At 36.5% G+C, this 18307-nt stretch overlaps 1 protein-coding gene across 1 annotated transcript in view; it reads right to left on the reverse strand.

Annotated features, from left to right (window-relative positions):
* The window catches only part of ZBBX (zinc finger B-box domain containing), a 50314-nt gene extending 35663 nt beyond the window's left edge, over positions 1-14651 (reverse strand). The window contains exons 1-7 of the mRNA XM_026668331.2: positions 14433-14651; positions 11973-12094; positions 11385-11498; positions 5335-5422; positions 4124-4172; positions 1632-1747; positions 310-405 (exon numbers count right to left, since the gene is read on the reverse strand). Coding sequence (XP_026524116.2) covers positions 310-405; positions 1632-1747; positions 4124-4172; positions 5335-5422; positions 11385-11498; positions 11973-12094; positions 14433-14444 — 597 coding nt within the window. The 5' untranslated portion in view covers positions 14445-14651. The remainder of the gene's footprint in view (positions 1-309; positions 406-1631; positions 1748-4123; positions 4173-5334; positions 5423-11384; positions 11499-11972; positions 12095-14432) is intronic.
* Between the last annotated feature and the right edge of the window lie 3656 nt (positions 14652-18307).

Consider the following 18307-nt stretch of genomic DNA (forward strand, 5'->3'; position numbering starts at 1 on the left):
TATCAGCAGATAATGATAATTATTTGCATTATCCGAACAGAGTTATGGACTTCAAACACAATTCTCTACCCGGATTTTTAAGTATGTATTCTTATTCATTTCTTATTCATTTAGGGCTGTTTCTACATAATAACATTGGTAAGAGAAAATGGAGGGTAAGAACATCAACCTGCCAAAATGATTTCTACACATCACAGATAAAACTGCTCCTAAATTTGTCTTGATGGTTGTTTGTGCATGTATTTAGTGGTAATATGCCTTCTATGAAGAGTTTGCAATGATTACACAAGGCTTTCCAAAGAAATATACCTGCAAAGAAGTTGTTCTGTGGAGTTTCAGTGCTCCCTTCTGGTGTATTCTGGCAAAGCAACTAGGACAATAATCTTCTCCACATTCTAAACACACCTTGTGGGGAGAAAAAAAAAGGAAATTAAAATACAAATATCTTCAACACATACCTTTGTGATCCTAAAATACTTTGCAGTTTACCTGATTGTACTTATAGCTCCCTAAATAAGAAAACATCTTCAAAGAAATATCAGTAAAAAGCCAGGTGCTAGGTACTTGTGAAGCCGATGAACTATTTGAAGTGAGGAAGGGGTTATACTGCGAGGGCACTAATCTTTCTCTTTTTGTACAAGAGAACTATATCCTTTTGCAGTCACCAGAATTGTTTTTAGCTTCAAAAACTGAGTAATAAAAAAAAATCACCCTTTGAGACAATGAAGCCCTCCAGTGGCTTATGAGATTCATGTACCATAAAGATGCTAATGAAGTTTTTTTTTTTTAATTTAAGTAACTCAAGGCAATAAAAATACATATTACTCCTTTGGCCTGTTTTCCTCACAACCACAAACCTGTAAGGTGAGCTTGGGCTGAGAGCAGGTGGCCCAAAATCATCCAGCCTAGCATCATGCCTAAGGTGGATCTGATTTGATTTAATTTGCCAGAAAATTATAAATATATTATTCTATCTAAGATTCTTTAAAAAATCATTGCATTTTAGCTTGTTGTGTATGAACTTTTCCAAATGGACCAACTATTCCATGTCACTAATGTCTGTGATTTAACCAAATAAATATTTGTTTGAAAAAAATAACAGCTTTATATTCTGAAAAAAAAATGCTCACAGATACAGCATGAATCAGGTTGGTTGGTTTGTTTTAAATACATTTCACAGGCCATTTTCACAAATGAAAGGATGCAATGCACAACAGTTTCAGCAGCAGTTTCATTCATAATACTTTGGCCCAATGTATCAGCTCCCCATAGTTATCAACTAGGTTACTCAATTTTAAGCATTCCAAAGCCACGCAAGTTGGCCATGCTGGGACATTGCCATTTAGCTAAAGAATAGGCTGGAGGAGTAATTCAGGAAAATTTTGTATACTAGATCAGAGCATTTGTTTATTTATTTTTTTAAAAAGGTCAAACGTTCTTCAGGATGGCAAAACTTATATTAATTTCAAAAGTATTTTAATAAAGAGAATTTTTAGCTTGTAAGTTTATTCTGTTAACACATTATAAGACAATAATAGCAGGATTTTATCAAATACAAAATAAATTTGACACCTCTTACTTTTTTTATATGTATATTTATTGTCAATCAAATAGTGTTCCCACCTACTTACTAGCAATGCAATCTTCATCTCACATTGACCACATGCCTTGCCCTTCACTTTGGGTCTTTCAGTAGCTGCATCGTTTGCTGTTTTATGTACAAATGGCTGCTTGGATGCATCTGGAACTGCAAAATGTAGATGTGTTTTTAAAGCAAGCAAGCAAGCAAGCATATATAAATGAACGGCACTAATGAGTAACTAGGCAATAAAGAGGACAGACTTATCTCCCCCTGGTGGTGCTGTAGTTGTTTTCACTATCATGAATTTGTTCTTCATGCTTTTGTTTTTGATCTAAGCTGCTCAATATTATTTAGAATTAAGTAGCATACATGTCAGAGTGATAAATCAACAAACTATTAAACCCAAGTAATTAAAATTCTAATCTTGGCAACCTTATATTATAATAAATATTTTCAGACTATTTATCAAGACATATGTTACTTGGATTCCAAGTTCTCCTTTATGCAGAACTTTACACTGTCCACTGAACATCTGTGGATCACAACATACACTAAACCTGGCAATATGCTAGATCTGTGGCACAGGGCCACTCCCCCATAATAGCAGAACTCCAACATTAGATACAAGTGGCCTGTGAGTTATAACCAGTTGTTAAATGAATGTTCATAGATGGCCTCAGAAGGGGTGTTTTATGGCCTGTAAATTACTGCCAGCCATTATAAAATGTTGCACCATCACCTTCATCATATGCTTGCATTTCAGGTACATGATAATCTGTTTGCATTTATAACCAGTTGCCAAGTGCCCTGCAATCATGTGATTGCTGTTAACAATCTTTTCTGTTGGCTTTCCCAGAAAGTCAGAGGGGAAGCTGGCAGGCATGTTGGATCTGAGGTCTGTTCCTCCATCAAGCTCAGGGACTTTTCTTCCTCCTGAAGAAAACAGAAATCCTCCCGCAGTGAAAGAACGAACTTAAAATGTGGTGGAATGCAACCATTTAGAGCAGGGGTGTCAAACTCGTTTTAATTGAGAACCATATCAGGGTTGTATTTGATCTCGGGGGACCGGGGTGGGTGTGGCCAGAGTAGGCATAGCCAGCTCAACATCCCTCATCAGGGGCACTTGTAGTGGCCCAAGCACTCTGCCAGTGAAAAGGGACTCCCGAGCTCCATTTCCGGCTGCGACAGCCTCCTGCAACTCTCTGCCACCGAAAACGGAGATCATTTTCACTGGCAGGGGCTCCATGGGCCAGTCCTTCACTGTTTCAGGGTGGCCCCACAGGACAGATTTAAGCACTCTGCGGGCCGGATTTGGCCCGTAGGCCTTGAGTTTGACACCCCTGATTTAGAGCTTTTCAGAATGCTGCTATTTGCTAGAATTTAATAGCTGCTACTGTTTCCGCCCTTCCACAGGGGAAAATACTAGTGAACATATCATTCAGAGCCTTTCCTTTAGAACAGAAAACATTAGCAAATATCAGCATGTCCAGAATGATAGTGTTTGCTATCATTTTCACCATATTTGAGAACTGTTCCTCTAGAACACCAAGCAATTTCAGCTCCATAGGGAAACTAATGAAATAGAGCCTAAATCTGCCAAAAATTCAAGCACGCCAATTGTTCTTGCAGCCGTTTTCCCTGGCCCACCTTACCAGGAAAGAACGGGCCTTCTCCTCAGCTCTGATTAACAACTCACAAGATTGTTAAAGACTGCACCTAGGAGAGTTGGGATTGCAGTCACTGAATGAAGTGGTTACATGGCATCTTGTTTAATGACTACTGTGCTCATTGACCAAAATTCAAGGCTCAATTGTGTTCCTAAGTGGAGGGCCATCTGTAATGTTACGCATCCTCAAAATTTACCATGTAATTAAACGGATAGAACCTTGAGGTATCAATTCTCACAAGATGTTAAAGTTATCACCTGAAATCTCATGAGATTTTGAGTAAGGACATTAAAACACTTTTTAAAAAGAATAAATGTTGTTATTATGACTGGTCATGTAGTCAGGGAGATGTTTAGACCTGCATTTTAATCCACCTTCCACATCCTTCCCAAGGAATTGAGATAGGCAGATGTTGTTTGATGATATTAAATATTGTCAGAGGATATAAGTTATTCCAAATAAAGCTGCGTTTTGCAATTGACTGATAGATATTGTATCAATGCTCACACTGTCCATGTGGTGTTCTAGTTGTTTTGGGATTGTACCCAAGGCGCCTATTACTATTGATACTATCTTTGTTTCTTTTGCCACAGCAATTGTACTTCTATTTGTAGGAATACAACCTGCACTGTTTTCATGGATTATCAGTGATTCATAGAATACGGATTAGAAACCATTGTGATAGATTGATGCTGCTGGGTGATATTTTTCTCATTTTGAAAATTAATCTGGTAGGGCAATGTCACCAGTTAATTCTTTTAACCTACTTAATCTTCTATAAGATTCCCAAAAGGCTGAAAAAATAACATTACTTGCAACCACATTTGAATTACTGCATTATTTTCAAACCTCAACATTGCTAATACCTTGTTACCTGGAATATGTTCTTTAAGTAGCCTCAATTTTACTTTGCCTGAAGGAACCTGATAAAAAAGGAAGGGAGGGAGGGAGGGAGGGAGGGGGGGAGGGAGGAAGGAAGGAAGGAAGGAAGGAAGGAAGGAAGGAAGGAAGGATCAATTAAATTGTGATTTCTCCAATTGTTCTCCAAACTTCCCCTTTGTTTCCTAACACTCTCTTTCATAGGGCTGTGCCATACTTCTAATTTGAAGGCAAAAAGTATTTTAGATCATGTGGGAATGTTCATGTAGTTTTGTTAGCAACTATTTAAATCAACTGCATCTTCTCTCAGAATCTAGTAGCTATCATCCTCAGGTACAATGTGCTTCCAAGAAAAATTGGTTTAAGGAATTGCAGACTAGAGCATTAAATTAATACAATGAATTGATTAAACTTGATTTATTTCAGTTATCTTATATTTCTTCTTTTTAAAATGACAGTCATAAGGGTTTCTCAATTTAAAAAAATATTTGATACTCTGGTCTTTAAAACTTTGAACTGCTATACTAAAACATGAGAATCATCACAGATGAGAAAAAGCTATAAGACATCAAGAATAATAAGAAACAATGTCAAGGAATCTTTAGGAAATAATCAGTGATGATGAAATGATCAAATTCACACACAAATGAAAGTCATCACATCATATTTAAAGCAATGTTTCAAAAATCTGCAAACATGTCAATTTTGGGGGTGGACAAACATGAGTTGTTAAAGGAAAAATCAATATTAAAATAAAATTATTTTCTCTATCTCTTTGCCTAGCTAAAATCGCACATTTTATCTGTGCCAGAATGTGTGTTTTCAAAAAACCTGGCAAACTCAACGGATCTCTAGGACTTTTTATATCATCCATTTTCTGTTTCTAAATGAAATTAAACACATTAATGGAATCAATATTATCTATCTGGGTTCAATTTTCAAATGAAAATCTGCTGTGACTTAGATTTTGTGGTAATTTCCTCCTAGATAGCTGGAGGACCAGTTGGCATGCCACCTTCATCCAAAACAAGCCTTTCTACATAGACAAAAAAAATCTGCCATTCAGGCCCACTTTGTAATAGTAGTATCAAAAAGCCAGAGAAAAATTTCAATTGATCACTTTCAAAAATTTGACCACAGTGCTATCCTACAAAAAGACTTTACTGCAGACATTTAAATAAAATTTATGTAAACATCCTGTCTTACCTTTATAGCATTTTCTTTATCTTGTAAGATTTGTGGTTGTGTATTTAGACTAGCATGACCTGATTTCCATCGATATCCATTTGTTCGCCTAAAGGGAGATCAAAAAATCTTTTTATGAGCATTCATAAACAAATACGAATAATATGGCAGCCTCTGCTCTCCATTTTCCACTTACTGAAAGGCTACACAGGCATACAAATTTATTTATTAAATTTATATTTCACCCAACTCGCAGATACGATAATTCAAATGTTTTCATTTAGGTAAAATCTCACATACAAAACTCTCACAAGCACATGAAAATTTGGTAATTTTGACATATTTATTAAGACTGTACAGCATTTTTAATTCCCTCACTAAAAGGAGTTTTAGAACATACAAGACCGTGGATATAACATCTGTTCGCAACACATTAAATACAACGCCTTTCCCCATAATTAAAGGAAGCTATCAAGGGCATCCCTGCAAACCTAGAAATATAACAGAATAACAGTTGGAAGAAACCTTGGAGGTCTTATAATCCAGCCCCTACTTAAGCAGGAGACCTAATACAATTTCAGACAAATGGCTATCTAATCTCTTCTTAAAAACCTTTAGATGGAATATCCAGAACTTTTGAAGGCAAGATGTTCTACCTGTTAGGAAATTTCTCCTGTTTTCTATGTTGGTTCTCTCTTTGATTAGTTTCCCTTCATTGCTTCTTGTTCTGCTTTCAGGCGCACTGGAAAATAGTCTGACCCTTCTCTTCTTTGTGGCAGCCCTTTAGATATTGGAACACTGCTATCGTATCAGCCCTAGTGCTTCATCTTATTAAACTGCTCTTCATGTTTTAGCTTCCAATCCCCTAATCTCTCCCACAAAAAGTCATGGCTCTCTTAAGATGCTGCAAACAAGTAGAATAGAATAAAAGTATAAAAATATATAAACCCATGATAGAATAGAATAGAATAGAATAGAATAGAATAGAATAGAATAGAATAGAATAGAATAGAATAGAATAGAATAGAATAAACAGAGTTGGAAGGGACCTTGGAGGTCTTCTAGTCCAACCCCCTGCTTAGGCAGGAAACCTTATGCCACTTCAGACAAAAGGTTATCCAATCTCTTTTAAAAACTTCCAATGTTGGAGCATTCCTCTGGTTCACTAATTTTGTCACTTTGTCAAAATTCCTGGCAACATGTCCTGAAACATCTTTTAGAACATCTGGAGGCTCTGAGCATGGACAGAAACTCTAGAAAGTGTGCAGAATAGAGCAGCAAAGATGATAAAAGATCTGTAGGCTAAATCATATATGATGGACAGTTGAGGGACTCAACTGGCTATGTCTAGCCTATTGAAGAGAAGGATTAGGGAGAACATGTGTCATGCCCCTGTCGGAATCTGATTCAGAGGGGGAGGCCGAGCCGTTGACAGGGAGTGGGAGTGTGGCTCCGTTGGCTGTGGAAGAAACTGGGGAAGGGCAAAGCCAGCTGGCAGAGAGGATAGGTAGAGCAATAGGTAGAGGGAATTCAGAGAAAGACCCAGGCCCACCCCCTCTTCATCCTAGGGCACGCAGGGAGGATTGGAGAAGGAAGCAATGTGAGTTGTGTGGCTTACGGGAGAGGAAAGGGCCCTGATTCCCTTCATTAGCTGCAGCTGGGAACACAGTGATTAAAAGGGGAGTTTGCACAAAAGCAAATTGTGAGTTACCTTTTATGGTTGGGGCTTAGTTGGGTTCCTGGCATCTTCCCAATTGTGTGTGTTTTGCTGGCCTTTGAAGTCTTTGAAATTCCTTATCCTGCCCTGTCCAGTTAATTACTGCAGCATGGTTTGTGTGGATTTTTATTTACAGTTTGTATGTACTTTGTTTTAGGACTGAATTTCCTCCACTTAAAGACTGTTCTTGGGAGAGTTTTTTCTCCAGCCGAAGGTAACCTTTGGGGGCAAAGTTGGATACTTTGCTAAAGGGATACTTCTTGCTTATTTGACTGTGTTGCCTTTGTGCCGTACCCTGGGTCATCACAACATGATAACTTCCAGTACTGAGGGCTATTACAGAGAAGAGGAGATTATTTTCCAAAGCACCACATTATTTTCAGGACGAGAAATAATGAGTGGAAGCTTGTTAAAGACAGATCCAACCTAGAAATAAGGAGACATTTTCTGAAGTGAGAACAATTAAATCAATGGAATAGCTTGCCTCTTGCAGCTCTGGATGCTCCATGACTGGAAGTTTTCAAAAATAGACTGGACAACCATTTGATTGGGATATTATAAATTCTCCTACCTTGAGCAGGAGGTTGGACTAAAAGACCTTTGAGGTTCCTTCCAGCCCTATGATTTTGTATTCTATTGTCTAGAACAAGAATATCTGTAACTACCTATTTTGTTACCTTTCTTCTCCTCACTTGTTTGGGAATCAGAAGGAATAAAGCCTACACTCTGCTTCAATCATGTTTAGTTTATGTAAAAATAATGGCCAATAGACCACCTAGCTCTTGCTTGTTTTGTAACCAAGATTAAAGAACAACAGCTACAGCACTTTAAGCCTAATGTAAAGGCTTAGTCTAGGCTTCTTTTCTGGAACAAATATTTGATATTTCTTACTTGCAGTTTGTTTTAGAAAAAAACAGACTAAATGTTATCGACCAAATTTTAGATATACCAAACCCACAGCATCATCCACCAGGGACTTTCAGATGAATAGTGGCAAAATGACCAAAATAAATAATTAACTGCTTCCAGTTCTAGTGCTACTTCGCTCTTTTGCAAGCAAACAGCAAAACAAATAATTACAAACTGACAAATTGAAGAGCCATCATTTACTGTAAAAAAAAAGAAAGGGAGGGAGGGAGGGATCACAAACGTGTTGGAAAGTAGAATGTGGTATTAAAAACTGTGGGGAAAAGATACAAAAATTAATGACTATGGTCCAAGATCATTAGTAACATTTAAAACTCAAACAGAACTATATATCTTGTTAAGTACACAGGTTTACTAATGACCACATATCCTTAAAAAGCTGATCTTGGGAAAGAAAGTTAGCATTATTACTCACATCATTGAGAAAGGGAAACAAATACATAGAGGTTAATAAAGTAGTTTTCAAATTTATACCCAAAAAAGTTGCAGATAAAAGGGTTGTGCTTTGTCTGCAGAATATTTTCGACATCTGAAATATGTCGAAATTCTTTCAAATAAAGAATGATTACAAATTGTGTTTTTTTAATAATGTAGCCATAATGCACTTAAAGCTCATAAGGACTGAATTTCTAGGACAATATAAGAATTTAATAATAAAGTCCTCTCAACAAATAGAAAGTGAAGTTGTGGAGCTGACAGTAATTGAAACTGAATTCTGATAACAAAAGTCCAATGGAAGAAAACAAAACAAACAAATAAAAAAGGGCTCCAATGCTACAGAGAAAGTTTTGGCCTAGAGCAGGGGTATCTAACTTACATCGTCATGGTAGTGTCACATGATGTATTGGGACTTTTTTCCTGTTCGCTAAACCAGACGAGGGCAGGGCCAGCATGTGACGCATCTGCCCATGCGCCGCAAGTTTGACACCCCGGCCTACAGTGTAAATGAAGATTCAATCATCCAGACCAAAAGTATCTAAACAGTTTACATCATGGCAACTAGACCAAAGTTTATTAAACTGAGACATTTCTTAAACTTTGGTCCAGTTGCCATGATTTAACCTTTTTTAGACGTTTTGGCCTGGATGATTGAATCATTTACATTTGCAATACATTTTGGGGAGAAACCCCTACAATTGGTATGACATGAGTTGGTGCATTCCAATGATTCTCTGCCTAATTTAATTTTTTTTTCATTTTGACTGAAGAAGTTACTTGTAAATGTATTGAAATATCTCAATTTAATAAACTTTGATCCAGTTCCCATGATTTAATCTTTTTAGATATTTTGGCCTAGTGCAAAGACACAGTATATAGTAAGCTAGAAATGTATTGAAGCTTCTGCTGAAGTTACTGACATAAAAATCCAGATACAGTAGAGGCACAACAGTTTCTACAGTTTCTATCAAGATAGCAATTGGTAGAAACAGGCTGAATTGGGGTGGGGTGGTCAAGTGAGATAAGGGAGAGGAGAGACAGATGGCTTATACATTGCAGCTTTCCACTAATTTAAATAGAAGGAGTAGAGACGGAAAAACAATTTTAAAAAGTATCTGTTTTTGACAAGAATGAAAATATACAATCTTAGAGCCATTATCCAACATTACACAGAGCTATTGCTATTAACTTAATTATGGAACATGAAGATTATTCTAAATGAAGGTTTTCACAAAAATAATACAAACTTTTATTATTCTCACTGGAGAAAAATGTCACTTTCTTACAACTAGTTATTTTAAATAGTTTCATTATTACTATTTTATGGTTAATTAAAGCAAACTGGCAAGTACTTCAGAAATCATCAAATTCATTGTTTTTAATGAAAAGCGAAATTTGGTACAATACAGCAAAATTTCACTTTTACAGTAATGGTAAGAAAGTTGTCTGTTATTTGCAAATATTCAATAAATTCACAAGTAAAAAACTGCAGTGATTCACATCATTTGTATTAATTGACATCACTGGTGAAACATCATTAAGCAAATGATATAAAAGACATTATGCAAATGAGAATTACATAATTCTGCATCAATTTTTATCATTATTTGCAAAACAAGTTAAACATGAAAGTGATACAAATTGTGTGTCGTTCCTGTCACTTGACATGAAGCAGCATAATTTGTCTCATTTGTGTAATGATTACAAATTATATAAATCATTGAAGAAATGTTATCCTTTGCATTCAAAGTCCATTACATCAAGTCCAATCATATGAGATTTCCTTGTGCTGCCAGCCTTAAAATATTCAAACCTTTCCTGCTTTTAAGGCAAAAATGTTTTCTCAGAATTTTCTATCCATTTATATTCCTGTCCATGCATATCATGTATTAATTTCATGTATCTTTACACCCACTTCGGACAATTTGTCACAAATAAAAGATATTCCCTTTCTGTAGTAGGTTTATCATACATGACTTCTGCCCCCCTGGCTAACAGATAAGAACTCTTACAACGGATGATAGAAGCCATGATATGGTCCCCTTCAGGTCTCTAGTCACAAAGCCAGAACAGAACATCAGAAATCACAATCCTACTATTGCAGTTCACTGAAACATTATAATCACAGGCCAGCTGCTAAATACTCAAATTACAATCACATCACAGGGACATTGTAATGGGTAAAACTCTGAGCAGAGTCATAAATTCCCATATGTACCACCATATCTTTCATTTATTTAAAAAAAAATATTATGCAAGTTTCAGTATGACAGTGATTGTATTTTTCTATCCATATTTACTGCATATTGCTCTTAGCTATCATAGCTGCAGATGAGGGAGGGACAATAAATGTGCATTACTTTAAGTATGTTGAATATGTATGTATGTATGTATGTATGTATGTATGTATGTATATTCTAAATTCAATTGCAGAAAATATGACTTCCGCAACAGAGTGGTTAATGCCTGGAATTCACTACCTGACTCTGTTGTTACATCCTCAAACCCCCAAAACTTTAACCTTAAACTGTATACCGTGGAGCTCACTTCATTCCTAAGGAGTCTGTAAGGGGGCGTGCATAAGCGCACCAGCGTGTCTACCGTCCCTTTCCTACTGTTCCCATTTATCCATTTATTCGTACTCATTTATTATGTATATACTTATACCAGTTTATACTTATATGTTTATATGTTGTTCATACTTATACTTAAACAAAATAAATGAATGAATATATGTATTTTGAGAAAGTATGCTAGAGAATATGAGAAAGGATGCTTGAATATTGAGAAAGTATGCTAGAGATATGATGAGATATGCGTTTATACATTGTGTGTGTGCATGTGTGTTTATAAAACTATATATAGAACTATATAAACAAATAGTACACTGAACACTGAAAGAATACTACTTTTCTATGGTTGGGTAACCTCCAAAGATTTGCTCTTCTATTCTCCAAATAATAACTAGAGTCATTAAAGTTCTACCTACCCTCTGTCTTGTTTCTCTCGGCTCATGTTTGATTGTAGTTGCTTCAGTTTCTTCTCCATTTCTTTATTGTCAAATTCCAGCTGAACCTTTTCTAATTGCAGCTCTCGTACACTTCTAGAGAGATTAAATTCAACTCTAAAACTGGCACCAAACTGCACTTACTTTCTCTATTTAAAGTATATGCTGCAATGCAGCAGCAAATGGCAGATTGGTATTTTGATGGAAGTTTTTTTTTAATGGACTATACATTTACAGCTTGGCTTTTTAATTTTAAAAAATGACATTCTGTTTGTGCCATTGCAGATAAAGGAATTATTTAAGAATAGGCCACCAATTCAGGACAAAGAAAAAGAAAGAAACAGAAAAAGGACATCAGAAAGCACCATTATAAATGTGAGAAGCACTCCAATTCTAAACCCATTTACATGGTGGCAGCTCTCATTTGTTTCAATAAAATTAACTTCAAGTAAGTGATTTTAGGATTGAAGCTTTAGTGTTTAGAAATAGTTTACATTTAATGATGCATATAAAAAGGCCACAGATTATCCAAGCACTTCAGTCAGTTAACTGTTAGAGAAAAAAACTTACTTTTCCTTTAGTTTTACAGAAATTCCAGTTTTTGAACCAGGGAGTACCACAAAATCATTGATGTTCATGATTGCAAATACAGAAAAGCTTAAAGATGTGTTCAAATCATACAGTTTTAAAACCTGTTTACAAGAGAAAAAGACTTATATTAAAATAGTTTAACAATTCCATCTATATTTATAAATGGAAGAGAAAATAAGTAGTGAAGGATAGCTAAAGGTACTGTTAAGTTTCACCAATTAATTAATTAGACACTGGATCTAACAATACTGAATAATAAGCTTTACACAAGGATATTATTATGTGTAAAAAGGCTTGGAAATAAAGGCTTGGGCTTAGGTTCCATATACCTAATCAGTGAGGTTTAAGTAGATCTTGGCTAGCTTCTTTTAATTTCAAGTAGCTTATTTTAAGCATAACGAAGTCTAGATGCAAGCAATGTGTTGGAAAAGAGCAGATTGTTGATGTTTACAGAATGATGTAATCATCTATTTGTATTCAGATGGAAAACATTATGATGGTCACTATAATCATAATAGCAACTTGAAAATTAAAAGCCAGATCCTTAAATTCAATGGAAATACTATGCTTATGGGTTAGAATCAATTAGAGTTCTTTTGTTTAATAGCAATTTTGGCTTAGATTTCATCTGGAATTCAAGTTTGAAATGACTCTTAACTGTTAGCATTTGTATTGGACTTTTAGGAAACTTAGGGCTCAGGTTATAGTTTTTTGATGCTTATGGTAAAACTTTCCCCTGTGGATTGGATTCAGGAGGAATATAAAATGTTTGATAGTAATCATGGGTGCAGATTAAAGTTTAAACTTAACAGTGCAGTCAATGAATACCAACTTTGCCAACCTTCTGATAAATTCACAGTAGACTTCAGTAGACTATTTTAACTATAAAAGAAAGTCAAAACAATTACTGTACCTAAAATCTGACCATGATTCTAATCCACACACTAAATATTACCATCAACATTTGAAGTTTCTTGTAAACATTATTCTGAGAACAAGCATTATGGTAAATTTTCATGTTTACATTAATTTAAAATTGAGTGTGAAGACTAGGCTAGATGTTTGCATTGCAATTAGAATAAAATTAGTACAAGAGGCTTCTCTGAGGTTTCTAATAAAATTAGTTTGAGAACATTGCACTGAATTTTATATGTTGCTGTGTTACATCTACATTGCAGTTGGACTTGGGGGAAGTAAAAGCTTTAATTAAGTATTCATCTTGACATTTTGGAAAAGTTAGGATTTTGGATTATGTTTCATTAACTTCTGATGTAAAATTAAAGGTGTCAAGAGTTTTTTTCTGTTTAGTGTTATTTAGTGTTATTTGTAGGTTTCTATTCATTATTTCAGGTTTGGCTTTCCCTCTATAAAGCTTCCACACATTTTCCTGCCCTCAGGCATTTTAAAGAATAAATCCAAACCTTCTTCCAGCCCTATGATTCCATTCCATTCCATTCCACTTCACTCATTCCGGTGGTAGGGAGTTCTTAACATATTGTCCTCCACATAGCCCTACCGTTAATATAATTGTCCAGTAAACAGTAACTTTAAGTACGTTACTACTTGCTGGGTGATACAAAACAGGTCTTTTCACAGGTGAATTTGAAAACATATGGATGGCAATAGGATAAACATAAACCAATGACTTGACCTAACACAACATTTATATTTAGACTATGAATAAGATTATGTAAATATATTATGCTCCAAGCATAGTTGAATGAATATATTTGTTTTTCCCCAAGGAGAGGTTTACAATATTCAGCCTCAGTGCACCAAGCACTCATTAAAGTATCTAGAAATTACGCAGAGAAATATTTCCTGGAGTCCATTTTTCACACAGGTTTTTTATCATAGAATAATTCTATAAAGATGAAACATTCTATTTGCTAGATATTATTTTACATATGAATAGGGCCACAGTTTTAACCATATCGATACAAACTTACTGACATTATTTTGGATTTCTTATTAAACAGGATTTTTCAGTAAAGGAGGAAATGAAGGTAGAGGAATAAGAAGAATTCAGTTGGAAAATGTATCCTTTGCAACTGGAAGATTAGCAGCTCAGCTTAATATTTTTCCCCACTCTCGGGGCTTGTTTTTTTAAAAAAAAAAAAAAAAATAGAGCATTTGCTCGTTTTTCGACCTCAGCGGGAGTTAGAAAAATTAGAAAAATTCTCTGCTTAGGTGATTATTGGGATAGATTCCCACATCTGGTTCATGTTTAACTGACACAATTAATTATATTTTAGCCCAGCTTGTTTAGGGTTAATCTATTATTCAAACAAGAAAATTGGGTTGACTACATTGTACTTAACCAAAAGAAGTGTATTGTGTGGACCCTGCTCTGAAAAGCCCTATCTTATCTACTTTGCAATTTGCAAATTATGAGCCCCAACAGCACACTTCTAGTCAAGATATTAACAAATACTTTACCCCCAAATCCATCCAACAGATACTAGAAGTTAAACAAACTTGGCTGTTTCCACCAGTAAAATCTAGTTAGCAGTGGGATAGACCACCCACATGTTCCAGGACTTTATGCCAAAGTAGAAAAAACAACCTTTTATGAAAGGCAATGCCCAACCCAGTCCTGCCTCAGTTTCCCAAAAACTAGAACTCCCTGTATATATTTATAAAATGATGCAAAGGTCCAAAAAAAGTGAGATGGAAAAATCCAACGCCTGGATTTGTGCTTCGTTGGCAGCCCCTGCATACAAAAACACCGAAGCTACTGAGACACCCTCTTTCCCCCCCGCTCTGCATTATGCCCCCTGTAATTGTACTGGAAATAACCCAGGACCCGATCCTAACCTAGGCGTCAAACCCCACGTTGAAGTTTTATTACAGATCCAGCAGCCAGTCTTTGCAGCAGAGCGACTGTAGGTAAACGGGGGTCTTACTCCTCTATCTAAAAACACTTTGAATTAACCCTTCCCCGCCCGGTCCCCGAGCAGCTGCTGCTACGCTTCCTCTCCCCCCCCACCCGCTCCATTATCCCGAGAACTGCGAGAACCTGGCGGTCAGAGAAAGGCGCAGCCCACTCCAGGCTTCCCAAGCCGGCTCCCTTCTGCCTCCCGAAGCCGCGCTCCCGCCGAAACAAGGTAGCCGTTCCCACGGCAACCGGTCGCTTGGGCCTGTTCCATCTTTAAAATCGAAAGGGGTGGGCGGCGCCAGCAGCGTTCCATCTCGGAACGTTCCATTCTAGGAGACCGAAGTGGGGGGGGCAGGCTGGGTCTAAATGCGGTTGTTGTTGTTGTTGTTGTTGTTTTTTCCCCACTCTCGGGGCTTGTTTTTTTTTTAAAAAAAAAAAATAGAGCATTTGCTCGTTTTTCGACCTCAGCGGGAGTTGATTTCCAGCAGGCGCGGATCTGTTTCAGGACCTGGTCGCAACAATGCGTGCCATATATCCAAAAGATCACTAGATGGCAGCTAAGAATAGAGAATTTCTCGAAGTTGGAAAACTGGCTGGCCGGGGAATTCTGGGAGTTGAAGTCCCCAGGTCTTTAAGTTGCTAAGGGTTGGATACCCTTACTGTATTTTAGAGCAGAAGTCTCCAAACTTGGCTACTTTAAGACTTGTGGACTTCAACTCCCAGAATTCATAGCTGGCTGGAGAATTATGGGAGTTGAAGTCCACAAGTCTTAAAGTTGCCAAGTTTTAGGGACCCCTGGTTTAGAGTGTACTAGAATGGTAGAGCTCAGCTGGATGGAATCAGATTGAAGAAATGGGGGAAATGTATAGATGTTTCTGCATCTGATTAAATAGCTATGTTTTTCAGGAGCTCTATCCCTTAAAGTGAAATAAAATTACAGCTCAAAAATTGTTTTTTCATTAGTAGTGTTAGGGATAACATTGTTTTACCCTAACTGTTTTGGGTAAAGATAATAAAAGTGTTTTTTTCATTAGTAGTTTAACAAAGAAAGCAGTAAAGAGGTATGGAGGATAAAGGTTTTTCTTTATAAGAATAACAAATAATTAAAGAGTTCAAAACTCAGGATACTGGCAGAGTCTACATTTATGTTTCTACTCAGCCTTCAGTTGGGAATAACAGAGTTGGAAGGGACCTTGTAGGTCATCTAGTCCAACTCCACCACCCAAGCAGGAGACCCTACACCATTTCTGACAGTCCAGTCTCTTGAAAGATTTCAGTGATGAAATCCTCAGACTTCTGAAAGCAAGATGTTCCATTGGTTGATTTCACAAATACCAGCCACAAACTAAGAGCTCTGAATCTGAATTAGTCACGAGGAGTCAATACTGACTTAAAGATGCATATATAAATATAGATCATCTCTAATAATTTCCTACCAAATGCTAGAAAACCCCAGACAGAGAATGGAGTGTGTAGTGGCTACTTTTCTCTCAACGTAAACATGGGTAAAAAGGCAACATTCATATCCACCAAGTGTTTTGGCTGGGATAGTCATACTTCAGGGGGGGAAAAAACAACCTCTTGAGTCTTAGAACCATTTTCTTGAGATTAAATCAAGAGTAACTACTCTTAAGTGATATAGGGGGATTTTCAAAGTCATATTAAGAGTGGGGCAAGTCTTTATGAGAGGATGTGTTTTATAGGAGTGCTGGTCATAAGGAAGGTGAGCTGTGGAATTTGATAGTGGATGCAGAGATGAAACCGTAAGGTTAAGGGCTTCCTATCAATGTTATTTCAATTTCTGAAGCTGATGACTGATCTGTTATGTAAGCTCTTGATATAAAAGGGAGTTGGTAGCTGTTTATTGCTCCAGTAGCTGTTTAGTGCAGAGGTTCTTTGTAAGAGAAGTTTTTTTTTAATTTCAAAGGCTGTTTATTGTTCTAGATGAATGCAGTTCTGATACAGAGTTTTATTTTCTTATCAATAAATATGATTGCTACACTGTGTTCAAATAAGAATCCAAACAAAAACACAATGCAACTAATTTTTGTTTTCTTATATTGTGCAGAAGCCAGGGGCTTGTAAAAGCCACCCAGAAAAGGAACAGCATGTACTTTTCACAGTTTCATTATAATATCCATGTACACTTACACATGAGCGACAATCTTTGCAAGAAATATATGCTCAATTGGGAGACCTAGTTCTTTGGAGAATACTCTTCAAATAGTTCAGAACACCACTTGAGTACCTATTAATCACTATATTTTGTTCTAAGAGGTCTTATGTTTTTATACTGAGAAAATTCCAGATGCAGCAACTGAACTCCCAAAATTTCCAACCACATAGTTATTGCTGAAAACTCTGGAAGTTGGTTGAAATATCTAAATGTTCAGTTGAGAAATTCTGTGTTTATATTTCACATACAGAAGGCCTGCCAATACATGAATGGGTAGAAGAATAAAAATCAATAAAAATTTATGTGTAAGATAAATCATGCTCCTATTTCTAATCTTAACACAATGTCAGCTTTCATACTATCCAAACTCTCCTGTAATGAAACAGGAACTGCCCTACCAAGGGAGGGAAAAAGGGGAAGGCAACTCTTCTCCCATCCTCAACTTTGTTATAAAGTACATGTACATTTATTTATTTCATGGTGTTTATAATTCATCTCTGCATATTATACTATAGAAAGTCAGCACCCACCTTCCTAGAAGAATGACATATTTTGAGGAATGTTTTTTTTTAAAAAAAGGCAGAATATTATATTTCTCAAAAGGAGAAATGGAGAAACATGAGGTTTTTTTAGAGGCAGGAAGCAGATTCAGTTTTACTTAATAGCCGCAGCAGATACTGAAGAAGCTTTTAGAAATGCAGATTTGGTAATCCATTCAAGACAGGATATTTTGAAGCAAAGGCAGAATGGTAGGATTAGAAGCAGCCATCACCCAAGATCCAACACAGGAAAAAGCCATTAAGCCACAATAGGAATTGTCCAACACCCTTTCAGACAAGCCCTTCATTGCAATACCCCAAACTTCAACCAAACTTAACTCAGACAAACATCTAGGATTTGTACTTTGCCTATAGAGCCAGCTATGACCCCTACATAACCCCTGACAATAGCCAATAGAATACATGTTCTTGCACAGGAGCAGGAAACTCAAATACGAAGCCCAGAAAAGGTATAAACCACCCCCACTCTCGACTCCATGTAGTCAGCTCCCCAGAAGCCATGTGATTCTGCTTCTGCTTCATCAATAAGCCATCTTTCCAATCAGCCATCATGTTTCCAGTGTCTTTCTCCAAGCTTGAAATTGAACCAGATGGATTTCTTTCCGACAGCATTAAGATACAATGTGGTTTATTTTTGACTTAACATATGAACCCATCCACTATAGCTGAGCAATTTGTGTGAATCAGCCCCCTACGCTTG

This window comes from Notechis scutatus, chromosome 4 (assembly GCF_049901735.1).
Source record: "Notechis scutatus isolate UNSWTSFEM ecotype Mainland chromosome 4, rNotScu1.2, whole genome shotgun sequence".
NCBI classification, from domain to species: domain Eukaryota; kingdom Metazoa; phylum Chordata; class Lepidosauria; order Squamata; family Elapidae; genus Notechis; species Notechis scutatus.